General features: G+C 48.0%; 1 protein-coding gene across 3 annotated transcripts in view; it reads right to left on the bottom strand.

Annotated features, from left to right (window-relative positions):
- The window catches only part of LOC116424631 (uncharacterized), a 395606-nt gene that overhangs the window by 78339 nt on the left and 289738 nt on the right, over positions 1 to 27529 (bottom strand). For all 3 annotated transcript variants that reach the window (XM_076368087.1, XM_076368089.1, XM_076368088.1), the window contains 5 exons: positions 26505 to 26569; positions 17655 to 17906; positions 9259 to 9576; positions 3208 to 3505; positions 1445 to 1590 (listed from right to left, as the gene is read on the bottom strand). In XM_076368087.1, coding sequence (XP_076224202.1) covers positions 1445 to 1590; positions 3208 to 3505; positions 9259 to 9576; positions 17655 to 17906; positions 26505 to 26569 — 1079 coding nt within the window. The remainder of the gene's footprint in view (positions 1 to 1444; positions 1591 to 3207; positions 3506 to 9258; positions 9577 to 17654; positions 17907 to 26504; positions 26570 to 27529) is intronic.

The raw sequence follows: 27529 nt of genomic DNA, 5'->3' as shown, positions 1-27529 counted from the left end.
ACCATATGCACCTCCGTCCGCGTCACTCTCGCTCCAAGGAACTGCATAAACGTAATTCCTTCCGACCGGACGATGCGCGTCAACGCGTTATTCTTGGAACGAAACCGATTAACCGAAATCGTACCCAGTTCCTCTTTACCCTTCCATCATCGTTGTACTTTGGAATAGACACGGATGTTCCATTTTAGATCGTACAGACCTCAATAGAGCAAGAGGTCGAGTGACCGAAAATTAGAATCACCTCTGATCGCTTCTACGATGTTCCCTCTAACAGAAGATCGATTCCTCGCTGCTCGATCGCTTCCCGACAGAACACAGAAACGCCCCGTACCGAAATTGCTGAGAAATCGTACAAGTATCCGAGTATTCGAGCCGAATTTCCCAGCCAAAGCGGTATTGGCACGCTAAATCGTCGCTCCGCGGGAAGAGAAACTTCTCCGCGAACTCGAACTTGGAGTTTATTGGTGTCGGAGGCAGTTTCCACTGGCCGCATTTTTTCCCGTTGTCCCTCCTCCCACTCCTCTTTCCTGAGACTCAGCCGATAAAATTGGAGGGCCAGGCAAATCGAGCGTAACCGGGGAACCCGGTGCTCGATGGTGCTCGAATTCTCGTTGTTCCCCGGAAGTCGATATCGCGTGCGCGCGCTTTGCCGCGACTTTCGAACAGTCGTTCAAGTCCGGGGGAACAATCGGTAACGACTGCGCTCGATGTTCCGCGGTGTCGGTGGGAACACCGGGGCTCGGGCGTTCACGTGCCACCGTAAAATGTCCTTTTTCTTTTTACGACCGCGGGCGACTGTGATTCCGACGGCGAGTTTGTTACATCGGCGAATAAATCGGATAGGAATCCGGACGCGGACACGTTCGACCGTTTCCCGAGAACTCTCGAGAGATGTTCGATAAGAAAGGACGCGGCTGGGACAAGTTACTCCTCGCCAGATGTATCGTGACCCAAATTTTCCTCGGGGTCGACTGTGGGTCACGCGAACGCTGAACGTCGCGAGTGAACTATCGTTTGTTCCGTAGCTCGAGGAGCTGTTTCTCCAATTGAAAATTTCCTAATTAACCCCTTGCCTTACAATGACGAGTGAGACTCGCGATGAGGATTAATTTAATAAACATGAATATTGTTCAGTGCTCATGGATCGAAGCAGAAAACTATTTTATTACCAATATATTATCTTGAAAGTAAATTTGTACATAAAGTGCAGTGCATTCCTTTGCGATTTTCCTAAACTGAAACATTTTGCAAATAAGGCAAGGGGTTAATATTTCCGCGACAACTATTCTAATGTTGATCCAAGTTAGAGCAACGTGGTTTCGTGCGGAATTATTATTCAAAGAACAATGGAACCTTTTAACGATGCTAATTGTAAGAACACAATAGAACGAATGAAACATCGATCAACCGAATGGAGGTTGACGGTGAAAAGAGTGGTACTCACTGACTAATGTGAGGAAGGGTATATTGTGCTGCTGGAAATGCGGCGGGCTGCAAGCTTCCTCCGGCCTGGAAACGGCGCTTCCGGTCTGCACCTCGACGACGTGACCGTCCCTTCGGTAGAACGACATGCACATGAAGCCGCTCCGGCTGGGGACAGAAAGCAGAGGGGCGTGTGGGTTATAAACAAACGAAAAAACCGGCGCGTCTCCCGTACGCCGCGCGGAACCGCGGTAAAACGTTTCGCCGGGAACAACAGCCGACACTATTTACGGCAACAATGTGGACCGTTGTGGCGGGCGTCCGGCCCGGGCTGTCCCGCTTCTCAAAACACTGCATTATCGAGGCTCTTTTCGCCTTTTTGCCGCGTCGCGTCTAGTCGCGTCGCGTCGCGTCGGTTTTGCGAGACGTTTCAAAAATATTCCGTCCGCGGTAAAAACGTAGCCAGCGAAACGGAACGGCCGCGTCCACCGTTAACACACGTGCAGAAGCAACACCCGTTTACGGAGCCATTCTCCTCGGCCGAAAATACGACTTTGTTCCGCGGCCGTCTTTCTTCCGCTCCTTTCCGCCCCTTCCCCGCGACCGGAGAGCTCCGGCGAACTCTGAAACGGAATGCGAAACAATGCCCGGCCGTTGTTGATGAAATAATAAGAACACCCTGCACTCTCTCCCTCCCCCGCCCCCCACCCGTTCCTCCGTTTCTATCTTTCCCCGCAGTGCCTCTTCGCTCTAAACTGTGCACTTTCGGTTAGCGCCAGCCGCGTTTCGCGGTTCGGCCGCGATAACAATAGTCTTTACTCGCCAACTTTTCTGCGAACGGGCGATACCGTGGCCCGCGAACTTTCGGAAATTTCGAAACTGCCCCCGCCTGTTCCCGCGGCAACACACCTCCCGCGGATCCGAGACGGGCAATTTCAGCCGCGGAAACTTTCATAAATGTTGCATTAGACACCGGCGCGATAAAGTCTTGACCCAGTTGCCGCGTCTTTTGACCGGGTCAGAATGCTGGCCTTGTCGGGAACTTTCGTCGCGAAATTTACGGACCTTGTTCGCGGCGCCCGCGCTTCCGCCGCCGGATAAATGACCGCCCTTTTAGCTCCTTATTTCCGGGATACCGTGTATTTCACCCCCGCCGACGTTTCGTTTGACTTCGCCGCGGCCCAACAATGGGACTTTTGTTTCGGAGCGCACACCGGTGAAGCGGAAGGGAAGTAGATTTCTATGACGCCGCTGGTTCGACGAGTAATACTGTATTCACGGGAAACTCGCGGATTAACGGGGTTATGGAAGCTTTGAACGGATTCTACTTGAAACACGAATCGCCCAACGTTTTCGAAATATGTTACATTATAAATTTCGATGAGCTAAGTAACGGTTCTACAAGGTACTTGTAACATATTCGAATAAAGACTTTCCTCTCGCAACGGATAATTCATCGGTGTTAAAAATATTCTCGATAATTGTACACTAAAATTACTAGGACAAGCATTGCTAGTTAATTATTCTACTGAAAACTACGCGTTCGTCTATATAGATCGCGAAAATTAGCTTCAAAGCTAGAGAATTTCAATATATATTCTTATAATTGCAATCAAAGTCGACCTACACTACTAATACTTAAAACAATTTAGTATCCGTCAAATTGGGTTCCGTGAATCTAGCTATCAAACAATCATAGTCCAACTATTCTATATTCCCATTTGCATTATGTCCCAGACGAGTCTACAGTAAACATCGAAACACAATCGAAACTACAGTACTCACCATCCGACGGTGAAGTGCGCGACGAGCATGGTCATCGTCATCGCCTGCGCGGCGTTTGTCTGCTTGATGCTGTTGCAGAGGATCTTCACGTCCTGGTCCTCCTGGCCGGGCACGTATTGTCCGTCCAGGGGGCCGGTCTCGAACCTCGAGGAGCTGGTGTTCGATCTGGTCACGTGTAGGGACGCGTTCCTCGGGTGGAACGTGTAAGACCTGGTCAGATCGAGGGTGTGCCAGGTCAGTCCGCCGCTGGAATGGCCGGTCAACCAATTGGGAAATCGGCACTGGCCGGGCGGCGAGACTGGAACACCGTACAGGAACCAATTTATTTAACGCTGATTGAACTGCCTCGAGTCCCCCGGGCTCCTCCTCTCCTCGCCGGGCCGCGCGTTAAGCGGGAAGCTTTAAAGCTTTCCCCTCCCGCTTTTAAAACGTATTTAAAGTATGGACTTTGTAATTCCTGATTGCCAACTCGGCCCCCGCCCCCGACTTCGTTCCTCTTCACCTGTTTCTTTCTCCTCGGTCCTCTCTTTCCGCCTCGAGCACCGTATCGCACGGTTCGTTTCGCCGGCGCCGATGGAATATTTGACGAGCGCGACGAATGGACTCGCGCCGGCCGATCGGAGCGACCTACGGGCCGATCGGTTAATCGTGTTTGATCGTCTCCGGTCGCCGCGTTTCGTCGCGGGTCGACCCTACGCTACACAATGCCTCGAAAGTGTTCCGTCGGAATCGTTAATTCCAAGGGCGAGGCGTTTGTTCAACGGACAGGACGCGTTAACGAGGAAGAGTCCGCGAGCTTCGAAGGGAATCGCGGGACGACAAATACCGAGTCTGTCTCGGAGAATATCAAAGGACGTAAAACGCGCGTTCTTCTTCTCCTTTCTTACTTCTTTCGTCGCTGAAATAATAGACGTTCCCACCGATTTACCGAATACAAAACGACGCCGTAAAGCGCCGCTGTTACATCTGCCCCTTCGTTACTTCTTTTATCATCATTACACGGTTTAGTGCATATTCGATGTCGTATTCCTCGGGCCGCGAACGCGTTTTACATGCAGAACGGAGATTGAAGCTCGAACGGCGGCGTTTAATATTTTTTATAGTCGCGGAATGGTGTACGGCGCCCTCCGCCGATTCCGATCGCGTTTTTCGCGTGTAAACAGCACGGTTTATCGAACGGTAATTGATTTAAACGTAGCCAAAGAAAATATTCAAAACATACATCTTTGTAAAATAGTAGATTTTAATTGCACACTCGTCAAATCCAGGAATGGAGATCCAGAAATCAGCATTATTGCCGGCGCTCAAGCGATAGACTCCGAATCCCGCGTTTTCACGGGGCCGGTGAATGTTGAGGAAAGTCACGTTAATTAAAGAATCTTCTCGGAAAGCCCGTAGTCACGGTTGGCCCAGATACGCGAGCCGTTGCCGAACGCGCCGATTAATAAGAAACGGTTCGCGGTAGGCTGAGCGGAAAGGAACGATCCGTCGCGTGAACGTTTGCGGCGCGTAACCGGTCGGGGGACCGAAAGAGAAAGCGGGAGAGAGGAAAACTTTGTTCATTACACTTGAAAAAGAATTCCCTTTTCGCCGTTCCGACCGTCGATCACTGGGAATCGTCGAATTTCACTCTGGAACGATTCAAACGAAATCGAGAGTGTAGTCGAGCGGACGAAGAAGAGATCAACGGAGGGACGGACGGGGGGCCGGCCGGGGACAACCTCCAAAAAGTTCGCAGTCACCTCCCCCCTCGGCCCATAAAGTCCTCGACGTTCCGGAACGACAGCCGATAAAACGTCGACGTAGGTATTCGACGGCGAAACAGAATAGTTGGAGTATCTCGCCGGTCCGGTCCGCCGGAAACCAGTCTTTTTATCGCGCTCCCTCTCTCTCTCTCTCTCTCTCTCTCTGTTCCTCCCTCCGTCCTTCCACTTCCACTTCCGCGCCGCGGGTGTAAAATCCGAGCGTGAGAAGGAGCCACTTCGATGGTGTTGGCCGCCGGGCGACTAGTGAAAGGGTTGAAGGGGGAAAATGGATAACAAGGGGGCGCCAGCACGAAAACGAACGAGAGGAACACGCTATGGGATAATAGCTGGATGGACGGATGGATGTACGGGGTGCGTTAAAACGTGTCTTGGAATGTTTGTGCACCGTCTGACAGGTGTTTGGACACAGTGGATCGATCGTCGATCGAAGAGTCGGAAGTAATCGAAGTTGCTTATGATTTCGAACAGTGAAATGGATGTTGAACGTTATTAACCAGTTAAGTGTGGAACTTAGATTGAAGAATCTCTCAGTGCGTGCAATAAAATGAAATAATGAAGTGTATGCTCGTTAAATGCAGGCCAAATGCATTTGAAATATATCCTAACGAAAAACTAAAGCGAAACGAAGAAGAATTACATGTTTGAAAAAATAAATAATCCATCGTTGAAAATTTGACACCATTAAGAGTTTTAAGATGACGTGTATACTCAATTGGAAGTCTTCCGAAACACTAATGATCAGCTTCCGGCACAACGCAATAATTAACGCATTCCCGAACGAAAAGCGATCCCGAGCCGCGCGATTCCATCGGCTCACCCCGTATACGAGAAAAGAGAGCAACGCGGGTCAATCGAGGAGGAAGAGGGCGAACGAAAGCGGCCGGGGGACGAAGAGGGATGATTGAAAACAGAGAACAGGGCGGAGGGTAAAAGTGATAGCGATAGTGTGACAATAGAGGTGTAAAGAACACGGTACAAAGGGCGAGCAAAAAAAGATCGTACACGAAAAAAACGAGAGAGAGAGAGAGAGAGCGACGAGGAGGCACGATGACGTTGCGGGGTTATAGGGAAAGGAAAAAAGAGCCCGAAGAAAATAGTATGATAGAAAAAAGAAACACGAGGGCGCGGCGGAGTGTACGTTCGGCTAGTTTTATGGCACGTAAAAGCATTGTTGCACGGCCTGGGAAAGAATGGGAATAATTCAGCGGCTCCATCGATAAGTTCGGGACGCGGGCGAGCGAGATACAAATTCCGCGATCGTAAAAATCGTATGGCATTCCCCTTGTTTCGCTCGCTGTCGTCCTTTATCCTTTCGCGGTATCAAGCAACGCGCGCCCTCGCGCCCTCTCTCCTTTGGTAGCTCGATCATTCTCCATCGAACGCGTTCCTCCGTCCCTCTCTTCGATTTCGCGCGTACCCACCCGCTCCCCCTTCGCCGGGCCGCGCTCTCTCCGTTATTTTTCCCGTTCCACGGGCGTGTATTGCCAATCTGCATTTTAACGATACCGATAAAATCTGACGGAAAGTTGAATTTGTAACTCCCCCTGCCCGATCGGCTGGCTGCTGCGAACGACGCGGCTCCGAACGTCGAAAGGGATCCGTCGGTGTGTCGCGATTGATTTCTAATATTCATGCCCGACGACTCGACGGATCCTCGCGCGCGACCGACGCTCGTTCGGATGTTTCTCGTGCGCCTTTTTTCTCTTGTCCCCAATTCCCTTTTTTTCCCGTTTCTCCTCCTTTTTTCTCCCCGGCCGCCGCGTTCCTCCTCGTTTTTCCTTCGCGTCCCCGTTCTCCTTTTTCGATTCCCGGCCGCTGGAAGGGAAAGTTCGCGCGGCACGTTCGCTCGATTAACGTTTCAGCCGCCGCGGGGTAATTGCCTATCGGAGGGTGTCCCGCGGAACGCTTCGACGTTCCGAGACATCTTCCGCGCCGCGCCGCACGTTCCGAGCAGTTATGAAAACGCAATCGAGTCATTTTGCCGGGGTATTGACTCTGCCGGCGGAAGAGTCCGGGCTAATTGAACAAACTTTCGAGACGGGACCGGTGGATGCGGTTAAACGCACCGCTCGCTCGCTCCGCGTCTCGGGGAGACGGGGGGGAGAAGGTGAAAGTGTCTTCGGTTGAGCGCGAGGGGAGGGAAGGGACGAGGGAAGCCGCGAGGGAAACCGAGCCAGAGAAAGGGCGAAAAAGATTTAATGTTAATCCATTTTCCGGGCTGCTTCTCCGCGTTACTCTCTCTTCCCTTCCCCCTTGCGCTTCTCTGCGGCGTTTCCGCAAGAAGGATCGAGGTATTAACGACCACGGATGCTTACGAGGCACACCCTCGACGCACCTGCTTGTCTCGAGGCCTCCGCCGTACCCCGTTTTTCAGCCGCGACAGTTTTATCCGCGTGTCGGCGAGTCCCGACTCGAGGGGTGTTTCTGTTTCTTGGCCTGTACTCGGGGATTGCTGCGGGATTTCTTTTTGCCGACCGAGCAACGTGTTTTCCGGGATTTACGTTAAGTTATGCGAGCGTGGAAATTCTCTTTCGATTATTCGCAAATGAATTTCAACCCTTCGGGCTGAGCAAGGTTTTTGACCAGTTAAGTGTGGAATTTAGTTTGAAAAATCTCTCGGCGCGCGCAATAAAATCAAATAATGAAGTGTGTACTCGTTAAATGCAGGGAAAATGCGCTTAAAATATATCCTAACGAGAAACTAAAGCGAAACGAAGAATTACATGTTTGAAAAAATAAATAATCCATCGTTGAGGAAGTTGGCACCATTAAGAGTTTTCAGATTGTTTTCTTGCAATCGTGATATTTTCTACTAAGAAAGTATATAAAAGAAATATTAATCAATTAGGATCTCTTCCAGTTTTCAATTTTAAAATTTTGATGCGATTCGATATTTCTGTTCGTCGTATCCAGAGATTCTCCAGCGTTCTCTCGAATGTGGAGCATCGCGGAAAACTACTCGCGTTGTAGCGCACTCGTTTCCGCGAACCGTTGCCGAGAAATCCTTAGCAATTATTCAAGGAAACCGTTCCTTCACAGATCGCGAATTACGAGAAAAGAATTTTTTTAAATCGTTTCCTTGACCCGGGGAACGGGAGTTACCCCATAAAATGATCCGAACGCGGCGCGGCGGGGGCGAGAGGCGGTTGCGCAAGGCGCAGCTTAAAGCGAGAGAGATTCTGGAAATCCGCTGAAGTGAAATCCGTTAACGAAGTTTGCCGTGAAACTGTACGCAGTAAGGGTACCGGCTTGTAAACTCCGGCTGGAAAGAGGCGGACCTCGAAAAAAAAGGAGGGTAGGAAGGAGCCCGATGCAGCGGAACGAGAAGAAAAGAAGCTGTACACCGGCCCGGAGTCGAGTAGCGTGTAAATATTCCTCCTCCGCGCTGCGGACCGCCATTTTGACGCGTTCCGTTAATGACACTGCCGTAGAGGGGTGAATTTTTCACGCTGCGATTTCGCAGACGGCGGACGTTCTCCGCGCCTCCCCCGGGATTCGTTCTTTTCAACGTTCCGTAACCCTCTGACCTTATTCCCGCGCGTCGACTTTGTCCGTCTTAATCGCTCCAGCCTTCCGCGTCGACGCGGAACGCTCGCATCGGCGACGCACCTGTGCGTTCGTATTCTGAACTGCCTTTGCTCTTTGAAAGCCATTGATATCTCGAGCGTCGTCATTCCTTTCGTGTATTAAGTAGATAATACTCTTAACCCTTAGCACTACAGATGGTTCTGTAATCTATCAGCAACTGCAACTAATTTTTATAGTATCCCTAGCGAAAATGGGAAATGCTATAACATTTCTATCTTTTATTTTCCTTAGTACAAAATTCGGATGTGTGGAGAATCGAATAATTTTAGGGTAGTTTCTTTAAGACTACAGAGTTCAAAGGGTTAACTCTTAACGGTAACATTCAAACGATAAACGATCTCGGTAATTATCATTTCGATCGATTGCATCATCGTTCTCTCAATTGGAGATTATTTCTTTGAATTACGAGAGGTTACCAATAAAACTGAGTGTAACGAATGGAATAACGTGAAGTTAGACATTTACTATATAATTACAAGGATTCGTAGTGCAAGACTAAATAATAATATCCATCAGTATATCGTATCCAGTTCCCGTCGACCGCGTATCTCTGAATCGGATTCGTAAACTGCGTTTCGCATTCGTGCTGAACGGCGTTTCGGTAAACAAGACAAATGCTGGTTGCGATTACGGGGTCGATACAGCGAGCGTGGCAGGGCAAAGCGTTTCAAGATGGAAAATCACGGTTCCTCGTTACCTTTCATGAGAGTCATGGTCCGCGATCCCTCCATGGGGCTGAACAGGCCGTTGCACGTGGCGTCTCCGCTCTGCGCTACCCGGTATATCTCGGCCGCACCCTCCGGCACCGGTCCGCTCTGTAAACCGACATCATGATCCATGGCTCCCATGCCCATGGCAGCTCTGTGCAGATTACCCTGCACTGTCTGCCCGGCCTTCTCGTAGACGAAGCATCGGTATCGATCTTCGTTACTGGACGCGTGTCCGTGATGTAAACGGCCGACCAGGTAGCGGCTGCTGCCCTCCTTCCAGGTGGCCAGGCATTCCAGCTCCTCCACTGAAACCGACGAAACGACCGATTTTCAAGCGATACTGCTACCGACCTCGCGCTGACAGATTTCGGTTATACTGTCTTGTTACTCGTACGACGGGGAATACATCGTATCGTTGATCAGGGAAACCGAGGACCACGCACAGGAAATTCGTTTGGTTTATTTTCGTGTTATCGGTTCTGTTAACGCTAAAACTACCAGAGGCGTCAAATGACCCATGCCTGATGTCTTCTGCTTGCAATTATTAGAAAGGTAACAAATGTTTCTCTGAGAAAGTATCGAAGAAATTCATTTAGCACGCAAATTGAATTGTAAATCAATTAAAGTCTGAACAGATGCACTCTTGGAGTTTCTGCAGCGAAATTTTCAAAAGTCAATTGAACTCGGTAGTTTTAGTGTTAAAGTGTTCTCGATGAGTTCTGCTTGTAGTTTTCGTTGTAGGACGATAGGAGCTTATTCTTATTTTTTAACCCTTCGCACTCGAGGGGCGCCTTACAGTCGCCACCTGATTCGACGCAGCAAACTTATGAAATTTTTTTTTATAGATTTCTATACAAAAGCTATAAGCCTGAATCCATTAAGATTTCAATTGGCTTGCAGTTTAGGTATTACTAAATCAGCTCCTTCATTCCTCAAAGAAGCGCCTGTACATTCCAGTAACATCGAAAACCAGGAATAGATCATAGCGACTCTGGAGATTCTCCTTAAAACGTTAAAACCATTCCCAGCCGAACAGCTTCCAGAAACCAAACTCCCTATCTCGCCATCAAACTCCCTTCCCGCGACACTGAACGTCTCCGACTACATCCCCGCAGCGCATAAAAACCGGGCGATTGTTCGGCGAGTATCCGCGCGCAGACTTCTCGCCGCGAGGAATAAACCGAAGGCAGGTTCGCGCGCCTCGCGCTCGCGATCCCCGCGTCTATCGGCAAGATCAAATTCGTCGCCGGGAAGAAACGTCGTCTGAGCCTCGCGCCGGAATCTGTCCCGGCTGACGAGCAAAAGAGCACCGAGGGCTCCGCGGAACGAGCTTTTTTCGTTCGAATCCTCGCAAATTGCTCGCGGCGTCTCCGCCGTGCCCCGGGATCAAAAAGGGAAGTCGGATGCCGGCGCGCGCGGCGGGGCGAGGAAGAAGAAGAAGAAGGGGACCAAGGGAAAGGTAGAAAAATAAGAAAAGCCATAGAAGAGAAAGAAGGCGAGGAAGAAAGTGGCGGAGGGCTGGGGGAGCCGGAGAGTCGAATGGGGGATGATGAAACGGATGAAGGGGACGCGCGGCGGGGGTTGGCTGGCAGCTAGAAAGAAACGCCGGGAAAAAGAGGTAGCCGACTTTTCCGCGAGATGTGATTTAGATACGCGCCTCTCCGGGATCTTGGCTCCCGGTTCGCTAGGGGCGAGCCTCTCGCTAGCCGGCTAGACGCTGCCCGAGGAGGGGAAGCTGCCTGCTGGCCGAGGATCCCGCCGATGATATCGGGCTCTTTACCCGTGGCTTTCCTCGGGGCCGCATCCGGCACGGCGAGCCGATAATTGTTGGTTTCTTCCGTGTCCTCGGACGTCCTTTGCGGCGAACGGAGCCGCCGGACCCGGGTCTCCACTTCAAAAAGACCACCGACGGCCGCCCGGCCGAACCGGCCGATCGTTTTTCACGCGGAAATCTCGCCATCCGTTGCCTGCCTGCCGCCGCCGCCGCCGCCGCCGCCGCCCCCGCGGCTTTTATTCGCCCGCGTTCCTCTCTTTTTCCGGCGTCCGCTGAATAGCTTCATTCCGACCGGACAACTATCACCGGACCGCCTTCCCGGGGAAGCCCGTTAGAAGGGACCGCAGGAGGAAACGAGGGGAACGGTAATCGGGGATACCTTCGTTGCGGTTTTCGGCGCCGGTGATGTTTGCGGGATCGTGTCCTCCGGGCTCCGGCTGGAATCAGGTTGCGAAACCTTCGGGAGCCTCGGCTTTGTTCTCTTTCGTTTCCTTCGGGCCTGCCGGCGAGCGCGATTTAATTGCGGCACGCGGCGGTTTTGAGTGATCGATGGCCGAACTGCAGGTTTACGTGGGTTCGCTTTTCGAATAGTGGACGAAGTTAACTTGCGCTGACGTGCAACGCGCAAAGAGACGTTTCTGTTGCAATTCTCAGTTGTGTGTTTCATACGTTGACCATCTTGCTGCGTTACGCCCATTAGATTACTTCGAAATGTATCACTCTATACAGAATGATTAAACAAAATAAGTGTATCAGCGTAAAATAGGTAGAAACGAAATTCATCGCAGGACTTGCCGTATCTCTCAATTCATTTCCAGCGGAAGTAGGGAACCGTGCTCGAGCGTGAACGTTGTCTTAGAAAGTGATATGTTTTTTGGGAAACTTTGAATAAACATGTCATTCTTTATTTTGCTTTCGTTTTTCGATCGATTTCGTACGCCTCGTGAGAGAGTTTTGAATTCGAGTTAATTGGTGAATTCTGATCCTACAGTGTATTGTTCGCTTTTTCCCCAGGATATATAGGTGACTAGGGTGAATGTCAGTCTCGTTAATTACAGTTCCGTTAACTGTAGATCGCGGATTATGGTGTAATAAACTCGTCGCTAATTCGTCACAGAGGGAAGTCGCAAGTTCTGAAACGAGGACGAGGGATACGTTTCGAGTAGAGCGAAGGAGCACTCCAGTGTTTCGCCGTTACCCGGAGAAAGTATAATTTTTACTGGCTTTTCGAGTACTGTTTAAAACTTCATTCCGGGGAACTGGAAGTTGGGCTCTCGGGCTTAATGAAAAAAATCATCTGGCTGCTACGTACAGGCACGTAATATATGTAATATAACATAACTTCTTATAATGTAACGTGTAAACGTCGAATTTCCAAGTTAGCACGCCTACGTTTACCAGAAAGATGCTAATTTCTCTTCGAGATCCTTGTCGCGACTCCGACATTGTAACGCAACGAGTTAAACCGTTACAGCCGACGTTTCGGTCTAATCGGGCAGGCTCGTTAACACATTGAACGCCGGCTAAATTTCAGCTACTAAAAACGTCGATGATTATATTGATACATTTTTAAACATCTAAAACATTTCAACCCTTCGCACTCGACAGTATTTTTCACTACAAGAATTCATTATTTTCTGGCGAAATATTAACAATACTATTTGCAACTTACATAAGAAACATCTTGCATAAATTATGGGATAGAGTTTTACATTGAACTTTTTATTTTATCATTCTGTCGCGTTCAATCAAATGGAGACTGAGAGGCGTCTCTCGAGCGCAAAGGGTTAACGAACAACTTTACAAAAAGTTCCGGCGACAGAGAAGAAAATTGTGAACCGTGCGGACGCGAAAGTGTTGAAATGAAATAATAAACCCTTTCCCCCGCCATCTTGCGCGATATGTAAATGTTCTACTCGCGCGCTCAATTTTCTGATAGATTACCGGGTGGCCCGGAATGTTCAAACGCGGAACCGTCCCTTTGAGGCTTACGTAGTATTCCGAAATGAAAACAAAATCGAGCGGGCCGCGCGCGCGCCCAAAGGATTCAATTCGTCTGAGTGCTTTTAATAAATACACACCGCGCGACTCGATTCTACGGGCGCGGCGCGATGCGGCGCGTTTCTCGCCGGTTTCCACGGCGGGCCGCGCGACTCCGCTCGAATTCGAGCCGGATAACGCGGCCGGAGTTTACGTCACCGCTTTCCGAAACACCGGTTCAATTTAATATCGAGCCGGAGCCGCCGAGCCGCGGCTCAGACGCTCCGCGCGAAATCATCGCCGTCAAAGCTGCCGTATAATGCGAGCAATTCCGCGAAATTATATTACGCACCGTTTAAACGCGCGCATGCTCCGTCTCTAGGAGTTCGTCTGAATTCACTCGTCAACTCTGACGGAAACTGTGCCAGCTGCCGATCGAAATTCCGAATTTCCACGGATACATCTCGTTTTGTGTTATATTGCTTATGGAACGAATGACTTCCTTCGGATCGTTTCGGATGGCGAAGTATGAATTTCCGTGGTGCACTATGGCGTGTAAGTTTAATGGTGAATCTAGCGATTTGAATCCGAATTTGTAGTAGTTTCCGAGTTTTCCGAAGTGTTCCTGTCGTTTGAGGATAGTCGACTTGTTTGTGAAAGGTGAGTATCATTGAAAATAATGGCAAAGGTTTCGAGAAGTGAAAGATGCTTTATTTGAGTCGCTCAGATCGGTTAAGTCGATTTTTTGATATACTCTTGTTAATCCTTAACATTCCAGATGGTTTTGTAATCTATCAGCAACTGCAACTAATTTTTATGTATCTCTATTGAAAATGAAAAATGCTATAACATACCTTCGATCTTTTAATAGAAATCTAATAGTTAATAATAGAAAATCTAATAATTTTAGGGTAGCTCCTTTGATTCATTAAAATATTTAATATTATAACTGGTGCAACATTGGAGCCTACAGAGTTCAAAGGGTTATCAGAAGCCCTTATTTTTATAGCTCCGAATATGTCCAATAATTTCAGAAGAATGTTTTCAATTTTTCTCAACTACGATACATTGGCTTGAGCGACTCATGTCTAAACAGATATATTTGCTTCAAAGAAATCGACGACAGACAGAATTTAACAGCTTTCATTAAAAAAATTCATCCAGTTAATTACTGCGTTTCGTTAGATCTTTTCAAAGGTTGCTCGAAGAGTTTGTCGCAGGTTCTACAAGGTACCCGAGAAAGGACGGACGCGGAGTAACAATCGGTTTCATCGAATTCGTTGATCAATCGGACCCGTGTCCGCGGTTTCGATGCGGTCTGCGGAACGGCGGACGGGAAAGGGCAGCCCTCAAACTGTTCGATCCTCGTTACTTTTCATTGTTCCCGGTTCTCGCGGGTTTACATCGAAACATGATTCGATTTAACGCGGACACGGCGTAGCCCGCGAGTTTTCGGTGCAAATGCCCGTCAAAATGAAAACAATTCCGGCCGAATGCAATCGACGGGACGTATCTTTGGCAGCTCGGCGGAAGCAGTCGAGTCGATCACGCGAAGTATTTTTAAAAATCAAATCGCTGCGCGGTCACCGTTCTACGCGTATGCGCGAGCGCGAGCGTGCTCCGATTACGCTCTGCGCCTAACCGTTTCCGCACGAAGAACGGTCACTTGCGAATACAGGGCGAGCAAATGAAAATACCGAAACCTCTATGTTATTCATGGTCGCATAGAAAAATGTACAAAGTTACTTTGTTTCATGGGACGTGGCTTTGAGCGAAACAGTTCTTCTCGAAGTTACTGTTTCACTGGATTTCACTTACGACTGTTTCCAATAGAACGGCTTACAGTTTCACACGTAAAAGAATAAACGAAACGATTCTTACTACTATAGTGTTTACTATATTATAGGTAATGAAAGAGTGTATCTTGAGTAATGATGGTTTACCTCGGAATAATTGAGTCGTGAGTCAATGTGGTTGAGTTCGAAAACGAAATCTAGAAATCGAAACACGTAGACTATTGGTCGTTGTCTTGCCGGGATAATGATTTTTTCCGTAAAAGTGTTTTGAGACGTGTAATCAGAACATTCGCAATGAAATTCTGGTCTCGTCCGATTGGCAACAGGAAGCGCGTCTTCGAAAATAGGGAAATTATTCGCGACCGAGATTCAATCGGAACTTCGCGTCGCGCGTCGGCTTCGGAATAGAAGTTTAACGAAGTCCGAATGGGGCAAAACGTGATGGCGGTTTCGGGAACCCTTTGCGACCTTCGTTAGGGTGCGAAGGGGACGGTTCGTTGTGTCTGTTAACCTTCTGCCCGTTCCACTCGTCCGACGTGCAGGGCGATTTATGAATGAATAGTCCCCTGGGAAACACTTTTGTCTAATTAATGACGTTAAAACGATGATAACACTTTATGTTACCTTCAGGTCTATTTGTTAATCTTCAAGAAGAACACAGAAATTACGTTGAAATACGCTGCTGGACGCAACGGTCCAAAAAGAGTGGAACACGCTATAGGACCATCGGTCATTTCCCTCCTATGAATTCATACACCCTAAATGTAAACCAGCAACATGGCCGTAGCCGCATTCTACCGGTCGCGCTTTGCAATTCGAATGAAATTGTAGCGAAAACAAGGTGGCTTTTGAATTAAAAATATGTCACGGAGTTCAACTGATCATTTCGCGTGATACGATGGGCCGGCACAAATAGCACTGTCACGTTGCCGTAACGGCCACGGAACGGTCCAATTTTTGCGGCCCGGGGAATCGACAATTTTGATGTACGAGACGAACGGGAATTGAGGTTTCTGTTTAGACTTACGCGGTTATTATAGTATTTATCTTATATTACTATGTTTCAACGTAGTCATTGAACGTTAACTTCTAAGTGAACGATACAAAGCAAAAGAGTATTAGAGGTTATGTAAGAAAGGGAATAGTAAGGAATCAAATTTAGACATTCTACGTTCTTATTTCGCCAATAATAAGAAAGACCCTTTCGTAAGAAATTACAAAATAAATTCCTACTTTTGACTAGTGCAATAGGAAGCTCTTCGAATTTCAAGAATTCTGATTTACCAATGCTCCTAACTGTTGAATATTTATTTGTAGAAATAAACGACACAGTTTGAAAAGCTAAATGTATATTTATTGAAGTATGTAGTACGGTGCTTTACAAAAGCTGAAACACGGAGCGGAGAAAAAAAGAAAAACGCTCATCAATGGATACCTTGCAGTCATTAAAAATATACTTCATGCTCATTCTCGACACTAACAAATTCTAAACAGCTCTGCCTTATTGCTCGGTAGTTCCGTTAAATAACAGTTCCAATCTGTTACACGAGGCGTGTCAGCGAATCGTTAATCTCGAGGTCGTCGATCCAAGGACATCGATAAGGGGGACGCGATAGGTTCGACACGAATTTACCTTTTTCCCCTGCCTCGCCCTCCGTTTAATTTTCCACCGCAGAAACCGTTAGCCCCCGTCAATCCCTTATCGGATGTGCGTCTAATGGCGAACGTCGGCGCCCTCCGCCGGAAATCGAGCATCCCCCTGTCCGGGGCAACGACTAACGAATGCACGGACGAAAATCACTTCTAATCGCGACGTCACCCCTGACCCTTTCGACGATTCATTCCACCGCGAGATGAGCGCGAGAGTTTCGTGTCGAAAGTCTCGCGTGCGTCCTTTGCCGAGCTCTCCCTCGAACAAATATTTTTCAAGCCTGTCGTGTTAGGGTTATAGATCCTTGCGATTCGAACGAATGTACGGGGTGGCTCGTGTAGGGTTAACTTCCGTGATTAGCGCCGAATACGACGAAGAAAGTAATGAAGAATATTTGCAAACAAGGTCAACAAGGAAACTCTTAAAACGGAAGTGGTTTGTTATTAACTTTTTACTCGGTACTCAAATATTTACAAATATTTACTATAATTTCTTTGGTGAAACATTCCGATAGTTCATTGACACTTTGACTGCGGAGTAAACTCATTAAAACTCATGCAGTCGGAACAGTTCTCTGAACAAAGCAGAAACTAACAAGTTCCAAGATTCTTTAATGATTACTTTACTATCTTTCTTATTCACGGATCTGCTTCGTTGCCGAGATATTTTTAACATAGATTATATTATTACGTTATTTCCAATATTAGTAGTAAGAAGAATTTACACTGCTCTCTACAAAGTATCTATCTTTCCAAATAAAATATTATAATAAAAGAAATTCAGTGCGTGAAGTGTTAACCCTTTGCACTCGAAATTTGTTCACTAGAAATATTCAATATTCTTCGATGAGATACAGACGATGTTCTTTGAAACTAATTAACGAGGAAACTTAATAAAATTAATACTATATATAAGACTTTATAATCTTGCAAATCAAATCAAGTGACTGAGAGTCACCTCTCGAGTGCAAAGGGTTGAAGTGCAAGTTTCTCGAAATATCCGCAGCTTCCCAATCCCTCCGCGAAACCAAACGAATTTCGACGCGGTCGATGGTACGAACATTGGTGCGCTTGTTTCGAAAATCTCGGGGGAGTAGGATCAATCAGCGAGGAGTATCGGGAGTTCGAAGAACGACCACCGATAATTCCTCGCCGATTGGTCGGATGCGGGAAGAATACTGACCTGCGCTCTCCGAGGCGGGAATGTCGGGGCACGCCTGGTATCTGAAGAGCAATCTGCTGTCGTCGGTGCAGGTGTCGACGTTGCTGACGGGCACCGAGCAGGTCCCGTGGCCTCGATTGTAGGAGAAGGTCATGGGACCCCGGAAAGGGCACGGCACGGGTGTCGCCTCCTCGCGGAACATCGAATAGAGAAGCGCATCCCCCGTGATGGACGAGCACAGGGATGCCAGGGAGCTTCTACTGTTACAGTAAGCTGAAACGGTGAACAATAAACACGCGTTAAAACACGCTGCGATAGTTCACGAGTCGACTCGTTCGCAGACAACATCGATAGACTTCGGTTTCTCGAATGTTTTCAAATTTTCAGGTAAACGCTTAATTAAAACTCTTTCCATTTCATTTGAACGGCTCGATTACCTGTTAATTAAAAGTCTGCGTACGATTGACACAGGTAATAACTGATTGCGGTTAAATAAATTGTACAATATATACGAGCTTCGTAGGTGACGGGCGAGATAATTAATTCGACCGTAAACGAATGATGCATGGTAAAGAATGACTGTTTAACGAGCGATTATTTGGGGAATCACTTTTTCATATTTACGTTCGCGTCTGCGTACACGTGTGTATAAATATTGACCGGAAATTGTTATGAATTGCGAGGCAATGGTTTCTTATTGAATATTATTTTCAAATGTGATTTCTCTCGGAAAGAGTGCAGAAGGAATCAACTTTTATCGTGGCATATTTCCTATGAACATCTGTCAACGCTCAGTCAAGTCCATTGTTTGATATTTTCCAAAATTTTAATGGAACAAACATTCTTTGCAGCTATTAAAGGATTCGTCTTCGTTTGATCTAGATCAGAAAACCAGAGAGTATGTTGTATATTCATTTCAGAAGCCGAAACATTAATCTTCCAATTTTTCTTTTCTAAACCTAACCGCATTGTCTTAACCCTTTGCACTCGAGAATATGTTTCTCAACAGATATTCATTATTTTCTGCTTAAATATCAATGCTATATATTACAACTAACATAAAGAAACACCCTGTGTAAATTAAGTGACTAGATTATTTCGATGTTCCTTGCGTCGATGCATTATATAAAATTTGCTATTGAATTCTAAATTTGATTATTTTGTTCGAATCAAATGGCGATTGAAAAGCGCCGCTCGAGTACAAAGGGTTAATCCGATGATCCAGCACCGTCTCCACAGCGCACATCAGAATATAAACGCCACAGAAGCTAGAAATAGTAATTCCGAACGACAACTGTACGAAACAACTGTCGACGGCAGCGCCCGAGCCCCGGAAGCATTAACTTCCGAAGAGCCATAAGTTCTTCCCCGTCGAGGTCGACGGGAAATCGGCCCTCGAAGGCTGGCGCGGGGGGCGCGCGAGCGAAAGCGGACGATGACGAATCTTCGCCGAGTAGGAAGTTCATAGCCGAAGTAACTTTAACCGGGGATGCTCCCGCGATTTCTTTCTTTCCGGCTGGAAAAGTGGCGGGACTCGGCTGGAAGTTTCCCGGTGCGCGCAGGTGTTGCCGCAGCCGTGACGAAAAGCAAAAAAAGGGAAGCGGGGGGAGGATGGGAGGGGGGAAAAAAAACGGAAAAGCCGATCGAGCCGTCGGACGGATGCACGCTCGCAGCGTTCCGATTCCGGCGTCCGCCCGTCGGCCCTTTGTCGCAGAAGGCGCGACTCCTTTTTAATTTTCTTTCGCGAAGAAAAGTCGTTTCCCGATCGAAGCCGAGGGCATGTTTACAGCTGAGAGAGCTGCGAGCTGAGCTACGATAAACTATTCGCTTCCGGAAGTTTCTTTCGTCTTACTAGTATGCGATGGACGCATCATTTCTCTCATCGGAGTGGTAACGTATTTTCCACGTTTCCATTAGTCTGAACATTGCGAGTAGTCTATAATAATTATTTATATTATTAACCCTTTGCACTCGAGAGGTGATTCAGTCACTACTTGATTTGATACAGGAAAACTATAGAATCTGATATTTAACCGTTTGAGTCCACGGGTTTTCGCAGAAACTGAATTACGCTTTGTTTTTACAAAAATAAATTTGAAATATGCGATCGTTACAGTTTCAGGCGGGCAATAAGAAAAATGTAAATGAATAATTAGAAGGAACAGAAATAAATAAGCTTCATCTGATTCTACGAACCGATATACTGGCACTTTTGAACAATGTAACAGAGAAGCGCCATCGCCACATTCGAATAAAATAGCTTTGAGACTTTAAGACTTAATCTCAAAGAATATCGTTTTCGCCTCGAGAAGAAATGTTAAATATTTCTAGTAAACTTCCGAGTGCGAAGGGTTAACACTTTCATTACGTTTATAGATCTGTCGAAAGTTGCTGAAGCTAAAGGATTATATTAATCTTCAAGCTTCGCAAAGTGGTGTATCGCGGAAAAAGTGCAGTGAGCATAATTGTTACGTATGTTATTATCCGTATCACTGTTCAGTCGCGGAGCGTAGCTTTGTGCGTTCCGACGCAAACCTTCCATTATAAAGCGAAAGCATGCATTTCTATGTTTCCCTTTCATCGCGCATGCAGCGTCGGAGCTCTACAGTGAGCGTACCATAAGTGACGGGTCGACGACCGACGGGACCGATGAATGCGACCTCGTCGAAGACGCGTTGCCCGATTTCTAGCTAGCTAGCGAATGAACGAATGAACGAGCGCGATCGATCGTAATCCAGTGAACGGCGAAATCCTGAATGGCCCCGGTAGCAATAACAAAAGTCCTTTCTTTGACTCGCGTCGAACGGTTTAGTCGAGCGCGGCGAACGAAAAAATGTCGACGATTTATGATCGACGTCGACGACCGTTTCATTGTCTGGCCGTTCGCCTCCGCCGTGCCGCTCTCGTCTTTAGCGTTTTCAACGGCCGACCACTTCGCGCTCGTCCCGGGGACGATGGGACTTGTCTCGCTAGAAATACTCGGAACGGCTGCTGGAGATTAAAGACGCGCTGCTCGAAATTCACGGGACAGTTAAATTTAGGCAACGGGACGCCCGGGGAGCGCTATTTTCGTGGAGAATATGGAGCAGTGTTTGTTGCCTGCAGATGGAATCGGATAGTTTTTTTTTAAAGGTTTGGATGTGAGATCGAAGAATTTATTGACCCTTAGCAGTTCAGGTTGTTTTGTAATCTATCAGCAATTGCAACTAATTTTTATAGTATTCCTAATGCTAGAACATTTCTCCGATCTTTTATTTTCCTTAGTGCAAAATTTGGATGTGTGGAAAATCGAAGAATTTTAGGATAGTTTCTTTAAGATTCATTAAAATATTTAATATTATAGATTATAGATTCGAATATAGACCGCACGTTGCAATGACAATATTTACAGAATACTATACGCAACTTGTATTTTAACATTAAAACTACTGGGCGTATCATTTCTGATATCTTCCTTTTGCAATTATTGAATAGATAGATGTTCCTCTGAGAAATGATTAAAGAGATTGATTTAACAAAACTAAATTGTAAATCAACTAAGGTCTCAATATGCACTCTTGAAGTTTCTACAGAGGAATTTCAAAAAGTCAATCTGCTCGGTAGTTTAACTGTTGATCGTTAATTAGACTGCTGGTCTCAGCATTCAGAAGAAGTTAAACTGTAACGTTGCATAGTATCACCATGATGCGAATAAGAACAGAAAATATAGTAGAAGTACATTAGTTCCTGTATCTCTCAGAAAAAGGCCGTTTCCATCGTAATTCAATTGTTCGAACGACGTACTTGTACTCTCGAATTTGGCCAAAGTTGCCCCGTCTAGTGATACCGGGGCGATTCACTTGAACTTTAAAGCGATGTTTATGAATGGGGAACGACCGGAACAGGAAAGAAAAGAAGTTAGATTCGGCGGCTAGGTAATATTCCGCGCGGAGGTAAATCCGAGCGACCTACTCCGGAGTTAATAAAGGCGGAGAACGCGTTGTTGCATCGGTCGCGCGGCGTTCCCGCGGGAACGGGAGCTCGAACTTCGCCGAAAGGAACGCCCGAGCGTTGTTTCCCGTTCGACCAAGTTTTCCTCTTACGCACGCCGCCTGTTACGAATTATTCAAATAAACGGATATTTATTTACAGGGACGCCGGTCGCCGCGCGAGCGAGAATCGACGGGGACGCGGGAAAAACGCGGAGCGAACCAATGTAATTTTCAAAGCGTGGAAATGGAAAAAGTGCAATGTCGTGTCTTCCACCTATTTCCAAGTTTCCCCGCGCTCATTTATTTATTTATTCTTGCGTGGATGCCGGCCCGCCCGCTCGCCCGCGCGCGCGCTCCTCGTGTCACCCTTTCGTTTCCTCTCTCCCTTCCGTTTCTCGCGCGAGCCTTTCAAATTTTCATCGTCATTTATTCGTTATTAGGATCGGCTTCCTTCCCCGGCCGGGCCGTCGCGCTCTCGCCAAATTGCGTCCGACCGTCGTCCCGACATAATTAATTCGCCCTTTCAGCGGGCACGTCTCGCTGATTAATTAGCCCCGCTTTATTTCCCTCGGTCACGAATCACAAAGTCGCGGAGTTGTCGCTAAAAAGGGTCGCGTTAGGGAAATTGAAACGAATCGTTCCCTCCGTTCCGTCTTCCCCTTGTCCCGCTGGAAACCTATCGATTAGAGTCCACGAAAACCGCGGTCCTTTCTGGTCCCGGGTAAAACGGAGTCGGTTAATTCGACGGAAAGCTACGAAATCCATTTCACTCGACGTCGATCGAATTTTCATCGAGAAACCGATTCGAGGCAGCGCTCGCGTTGCGAGTGGAAGACGACGGGACCACGACCGCACTGCGACGCGCCGTTGTCGTCGTTTATTTCACTGTTTCGCGGTGTAAGCGATAAAATACTTCCCAACGGTGAACTCGAAAAATTCCCGCGTCCCGTTCCCTGTCCGCGCGCACCGTCATAATCCCGCGGAAAAACGACGCTCGGCTTTTTTTCGAGTCATTAGAGCGGCCAGTTTGCAGCCGGAGACGGTCCGCGAGAGCGTAACGCCGAAATTAGAGGGGCTTAAAAAGTGCAATCCCGTGTCCCGAAGCGGACTTATCCGCGCGAAACTCTCGGCGCGGCCGGCCGCGCGATAAACTCGCTCGCCGGCGGCCAATTAATTTGAAAAACCGCCCGCCGCACTGACGGACAGCCGTCCCGCGCGCCCTTAAACGTCCCCCGAGCTCATCTTTGCGAACGCGACGCCGCGGAACGGCGCATCGTTGGTGTTTCGCCGGGCGGAAGCTCCTCCACCGAAGGTTCCTCCGTGCACGCAGAAAGGGGAATACAAATAAAGGGCCGGGCAACGCTCGTTCGAACGCGAGTCGAGCTTTATTTTCCTCGCGTGCGCCGCGTAATGAGAACACCGACGGGGAAACGAGTCGACTTCTTTAACGAACACGGGGAACGCCGGTGCGCTTTCAGCTGTTAACCGGTGACCTTTGCTGACACGCGTGCCTGTTTGTTCCGTGGACTATGTTCGAGTGGAGGAGAATCTGGAGTACGCTCTGAATAACGGTTAAGGACGTTCTGACGATTACACCGCGGGATACAGTGTATTCCACGAGTCTTCGAACATTCTACGAAATCATTAGGATACCGGTCTCTCCGTGATTCTAACATTACTTTCTCAGTTGACTCGAGCGACAATCACTGGATTCAACCGTCCATTCATACTGTAACACTAGAACTACTAGTCAAGTTGACTTTTCAAAATTCTATACAAACCGAAGAGCGCATCAATCGAGACTTCGATCACTCAAAACTTTGCGTATTGCTAGAACAATTTCTTCGAAAATTTCTTAGAGAAGGATCTATTTCCAATATTTGGGAAAGGAGGATTTAGGAATGGGTCATTCTGACCCATCTGGTAGTTCTAGTGATAATGAATCACTACAACGTAGGTACCGCGACCGATCAAACCCTTCGAGTCACGATAGTCCATCGCAACGTTCTCCATCTCTGCGTCATCAACGCATCAGAAATCTCGACTACGCCTCTCGAGTCCAAATGAAAAGACACAGACGCCTCGCGAATCGAATTTGATTCGGAACGGGCCCGTGTATCGCAGTCATCAAGGAAGTCCGCAGTTTCCATTCATTTGGCCGCCCGGAGCCACGACGAGCCCTTCCCCGCCCCCGACACGCTGTCACCGACCGTCCGCATCTTCCCCGTTTTCCACGGAAACGACCCACATTTCCCCGCACGCTGACGGTCCGAATGCAGCCTGCAGGCGACGGTATCTGCGGTGTGACACTATGCAGATTAAAATCCGATAAAAAAAAAAGAGCGGACCGCCGCGGCGCGAGCGAGACGGGAACAGAGACAGTACGGGGGTGGGGGGTTGGTACCCGAGGGACTTTGACAAATCGTCGAAAAATGCGGATGCGGGAGGGGCAGAGGGGCGGCAGAGGTCGGTGTCCCCCTTTTTCACCGTGCATATATACGCGGACACCGGGTCCGCCCTCTTCTTTCCTCCCCGGCTTGGCTCCGGTGCCAAACTTCACCTGTCTCGCGTTGTCGCGCCCTACCTTCGGTACCGTTCTACGGCTATACAGCTCGTTTCACGTTCGTTCGATCGGCTTTCCGAGCCGACCAGCCAAAAATCGGCTCCCCATGGTTAATGGATGGATATCGCGGGTGCAGCCGCGCCGCGGCGCGTTGTTGACAGCGTGTATCGGAGCGGCGGAACCTTTGTCATAGGAAACCCTACGGGATTCCGCGATGTAGGAAATTCTATGTTGCACGCTGCTGGGAAGACCGAGGGATCTTTGTATATGAGGTTCGTCTAGCGTCGTCCTGTTGGATCGTTGGTTTATATTGCGGTGTTGAGGTATTAATGATATTTTAAATATGTTTTATTTAAAAAAAGCATAGGAATAGATAGTTGAATAAAATAGAAATAAATAGAACGATATAGCTCTCAGTGTACAGGTCTTCTCTCTTAAATTAACACGTTAAGCGCCACGAAAATCTTAAGCGTTTTCCCATAGAGTTTCTTTTGTAGCAAAGGAAAGTAGGAATACTTATGAACTGTTTGGCGTTGCAACGTGATTCCATGAGTAATCACTTTGATAATGGTATCAACGAGATAATCGAGAAACGGGAATCGAATTGGAAGGTTCAACATAATTGAATCCCTTTGAAGCTTCGCTCAGATATTAACGCTCGTCTCGCTGCCTCGAATTTTCTCGAAAATTCATACGCGACAAAAGATCCGCTCCATTCTGACCAATTAGTGCCGCATTCCTTTCAACCGGTCTTCTTTCCGAGAAACGAGCACGCTCGCAATGCCTCGCGTCGATCTCCGAGGCATTCTCGGATTGTCGAGAAGCCACGAGCGCCGGTTGCCGCGTTCGTAAAAAGGGGCAGCCCGCCTTTTCTAATATTTAATACGCCCTCGATCTATCGTCCCACATGTGGGTCAAGAAGCTTCTTACCGGCGAGATGCAGCCTCCGTCGCGAGGGCCCCGCGAACCATATATGGGTCAGCGCGACCGGCGACGGTCTATAATTCACGAGTTTCTTCCAACAACCGGTTCCCGATTCGTTGTAAGCCATTGTTCCCGTATCGATTTGCATCTGGGAACGGTCTGCACACGGCCAGGAATGCTCGTCCACAATGCTCGCTAGTTATTCTTGTTACAGCCAGCAATTTCGGGCTTCTTTCAGGCAGAGAGCGCCTAAGGGCCTCGGTCCCGCCGCTCCGCGCAACGAAAGACATCGACTCGAGCGTGCAGGTTGGTTTTGTTACCTTAGAAATCGGGCTGCGCGACGTATACATCGAACATCACTCGCGAAATCAATTAACCCCTTGCCGTACGATGACGAGTGAGACTGATGAAGATTTCTAAATTTAACAAGAATCGTAGTCTTGATGCTTTCACGGCCTGGAATATCATTACATTCATTTTTGGCTTTCGGGTGAGAGCCGTGTCCAATTGTCCAGCTGACCAATTAAAAATTGGTAACCACCGATCCGGAACACGAACAGGGTCCACGCTTTCCTCGCGGTCCAGTCAGTTCCAGACACTCTTTCTCGCATTCTTTCAGCCGCTCGAGATTTTCCAAACGCAGTCACACTATTTTCCAAACATCCGGTCCGTCGCAATACGACCCGGTCGCCATTGCGCACGCACAACGAACCATTCATCCTGCAGTAATGCAAAGCGGAGCACTCAAGAATCGCGGGCTGTAATTCGAGGCAGGAACCGTGGCCGGCGGCTAGGCCGCGCAATAATCCGCGCGCGGCGGTCCTCGATAAATATCCGGAACGAGAACCATTATCACGTCCCAGAAAGTTCGCAATCCGTTCCGTTGACGGCGTATTAACGAGGCACGGGGCTGATTGCACGACAGAATCCGGCGAAGTGCTCTCGATTTCTTTTCCCGGTGTAAACGAACCCCGTAGCCCCGGCGCGGAATTAGCAGAACCGTGCCTCGTTCCCCTTGTCTCCCTCCCCCTTGCCCCGTTGACCCTCCGGCAACCCGGGCGTGTTCCTAGCCGTTCCGTCCCCCGAAACGAACGAAAGTCGTTAAGTTCTTCCCGGAGAATTATTCCGGGAGCGGCGCGCGCCCCCGCTCCACGGATCGTCCACGGTTTTCTTCCCGTCATCTTCGAGCTTTTAATTACCGATCGGCATTCTAATTAATGAATGGATTTCCTCGGGCCGGCCGGGAAATCGTTATCGATCGCTCGAAACAACTGCTATTACGAGGTCGACGGAGGAGGCTGAAAGAAAAGGGAGGGAGAGGAAGATGGAGGGAGGAGAGGAACGGTTAGCAGCGGAGCGAAAGAGAGTCCTCTCTCTCTTTCTCTGGCAGTGTTCTTCCCGAATTGTACTTACTTTCTTTGTACTGGAGAACGTTCGAGTGCTTCTCGTGAATGACGACGCAACGGTAGCAGGATTTTCTGGAACAGAACGGAAAAGCGGGGCTGTCTCTTATTCAGGTCTTTCATTCGATACCGTTCGCCGGAATTAGAACGCTTTCCCCTTGGTCCCGACGTTCGTTCTGTCTACCTTCAAGTTCAACGTGTTTGTTGGTAGCTCGTCTCTCGCGAGATACAGGCTGAGACGGGTGAGCGCGTTGAGGGCCGCGTTGGTCATTACGGCGATGCGAAGTTCGAGAATACTTAATGCTTTACGGATTTTAACATCGACATCTTAGTATTATTGTAATGTAACAGTGATCACTTATGAGAGAGGAAATAAATAGTTGGAAATAGAATTAGATGCTAAGAATCAGAGAATATTAGAGAAAGAAATGAACCTTTATTGGAGAGGAAAATAATTGCAGTTTCTCTGTTAATGCTATTAGTCAACGTAAATGTCAGGTCAACGTAAATCAGAGAATATTAGAAAAAGAAATGAACCTTTATTGGAGACGAAAATAATTGTAGTTCGAGAAGTGAATACTAATTTCTTTATCGTATTATTAGAATATAACAGTGATCACTTATGAAAGAGGAAATAAATAGTTGAAAATAGAATCAGATGATGCCAAGAATCAGAGAATATTAGAAAGACAAATGAACCTTTATTTGAGACTAAAATAATTGCAGTTTCTCTGTTACTGCTACCAGTCAACGTAAACAAAAGTATTAATGTCATTAGCTCAGCGTTCTCGTGAACCGCGCGCCCGACGAGCTCCGCGAAAACATTGTCCACGGGACGATGAATCAGTCGATAGACTCACGGAATCTTAGACGATTTATCGTGTATCTGCGGCGCACAGTTCGAACTCCCGAGTCGAAAGTTAGCGGCCCGGCGAAACTTTGTTCCATTACGTTAGTCGATTTAAGGCGGGAAGAAAGTTTGCCGCGTCATTAGTCCCTTCGGATCAACCGTTCCCACTGACGGGAAACGCTCCT

Source organism: Nomia melanderi, chromosome 5 (assembly GCF_051020985.1).
Source record: "Nomia melanderi isolate GNS246 chromosome 5, iyNomMela1, whole genome shotgun sequence".
Lineage (NCBI taxonomy): Eukaryota > Metazoa > Arthropoda > Insecta > Hymenoptera > Halictidae > Nomia > Nomia melanderi.
The sequence above is the reverse complement of the archived record's forward strand: the minus strand, read 5'-3'. Positions and strand labels throughout refer to the sequence as shown.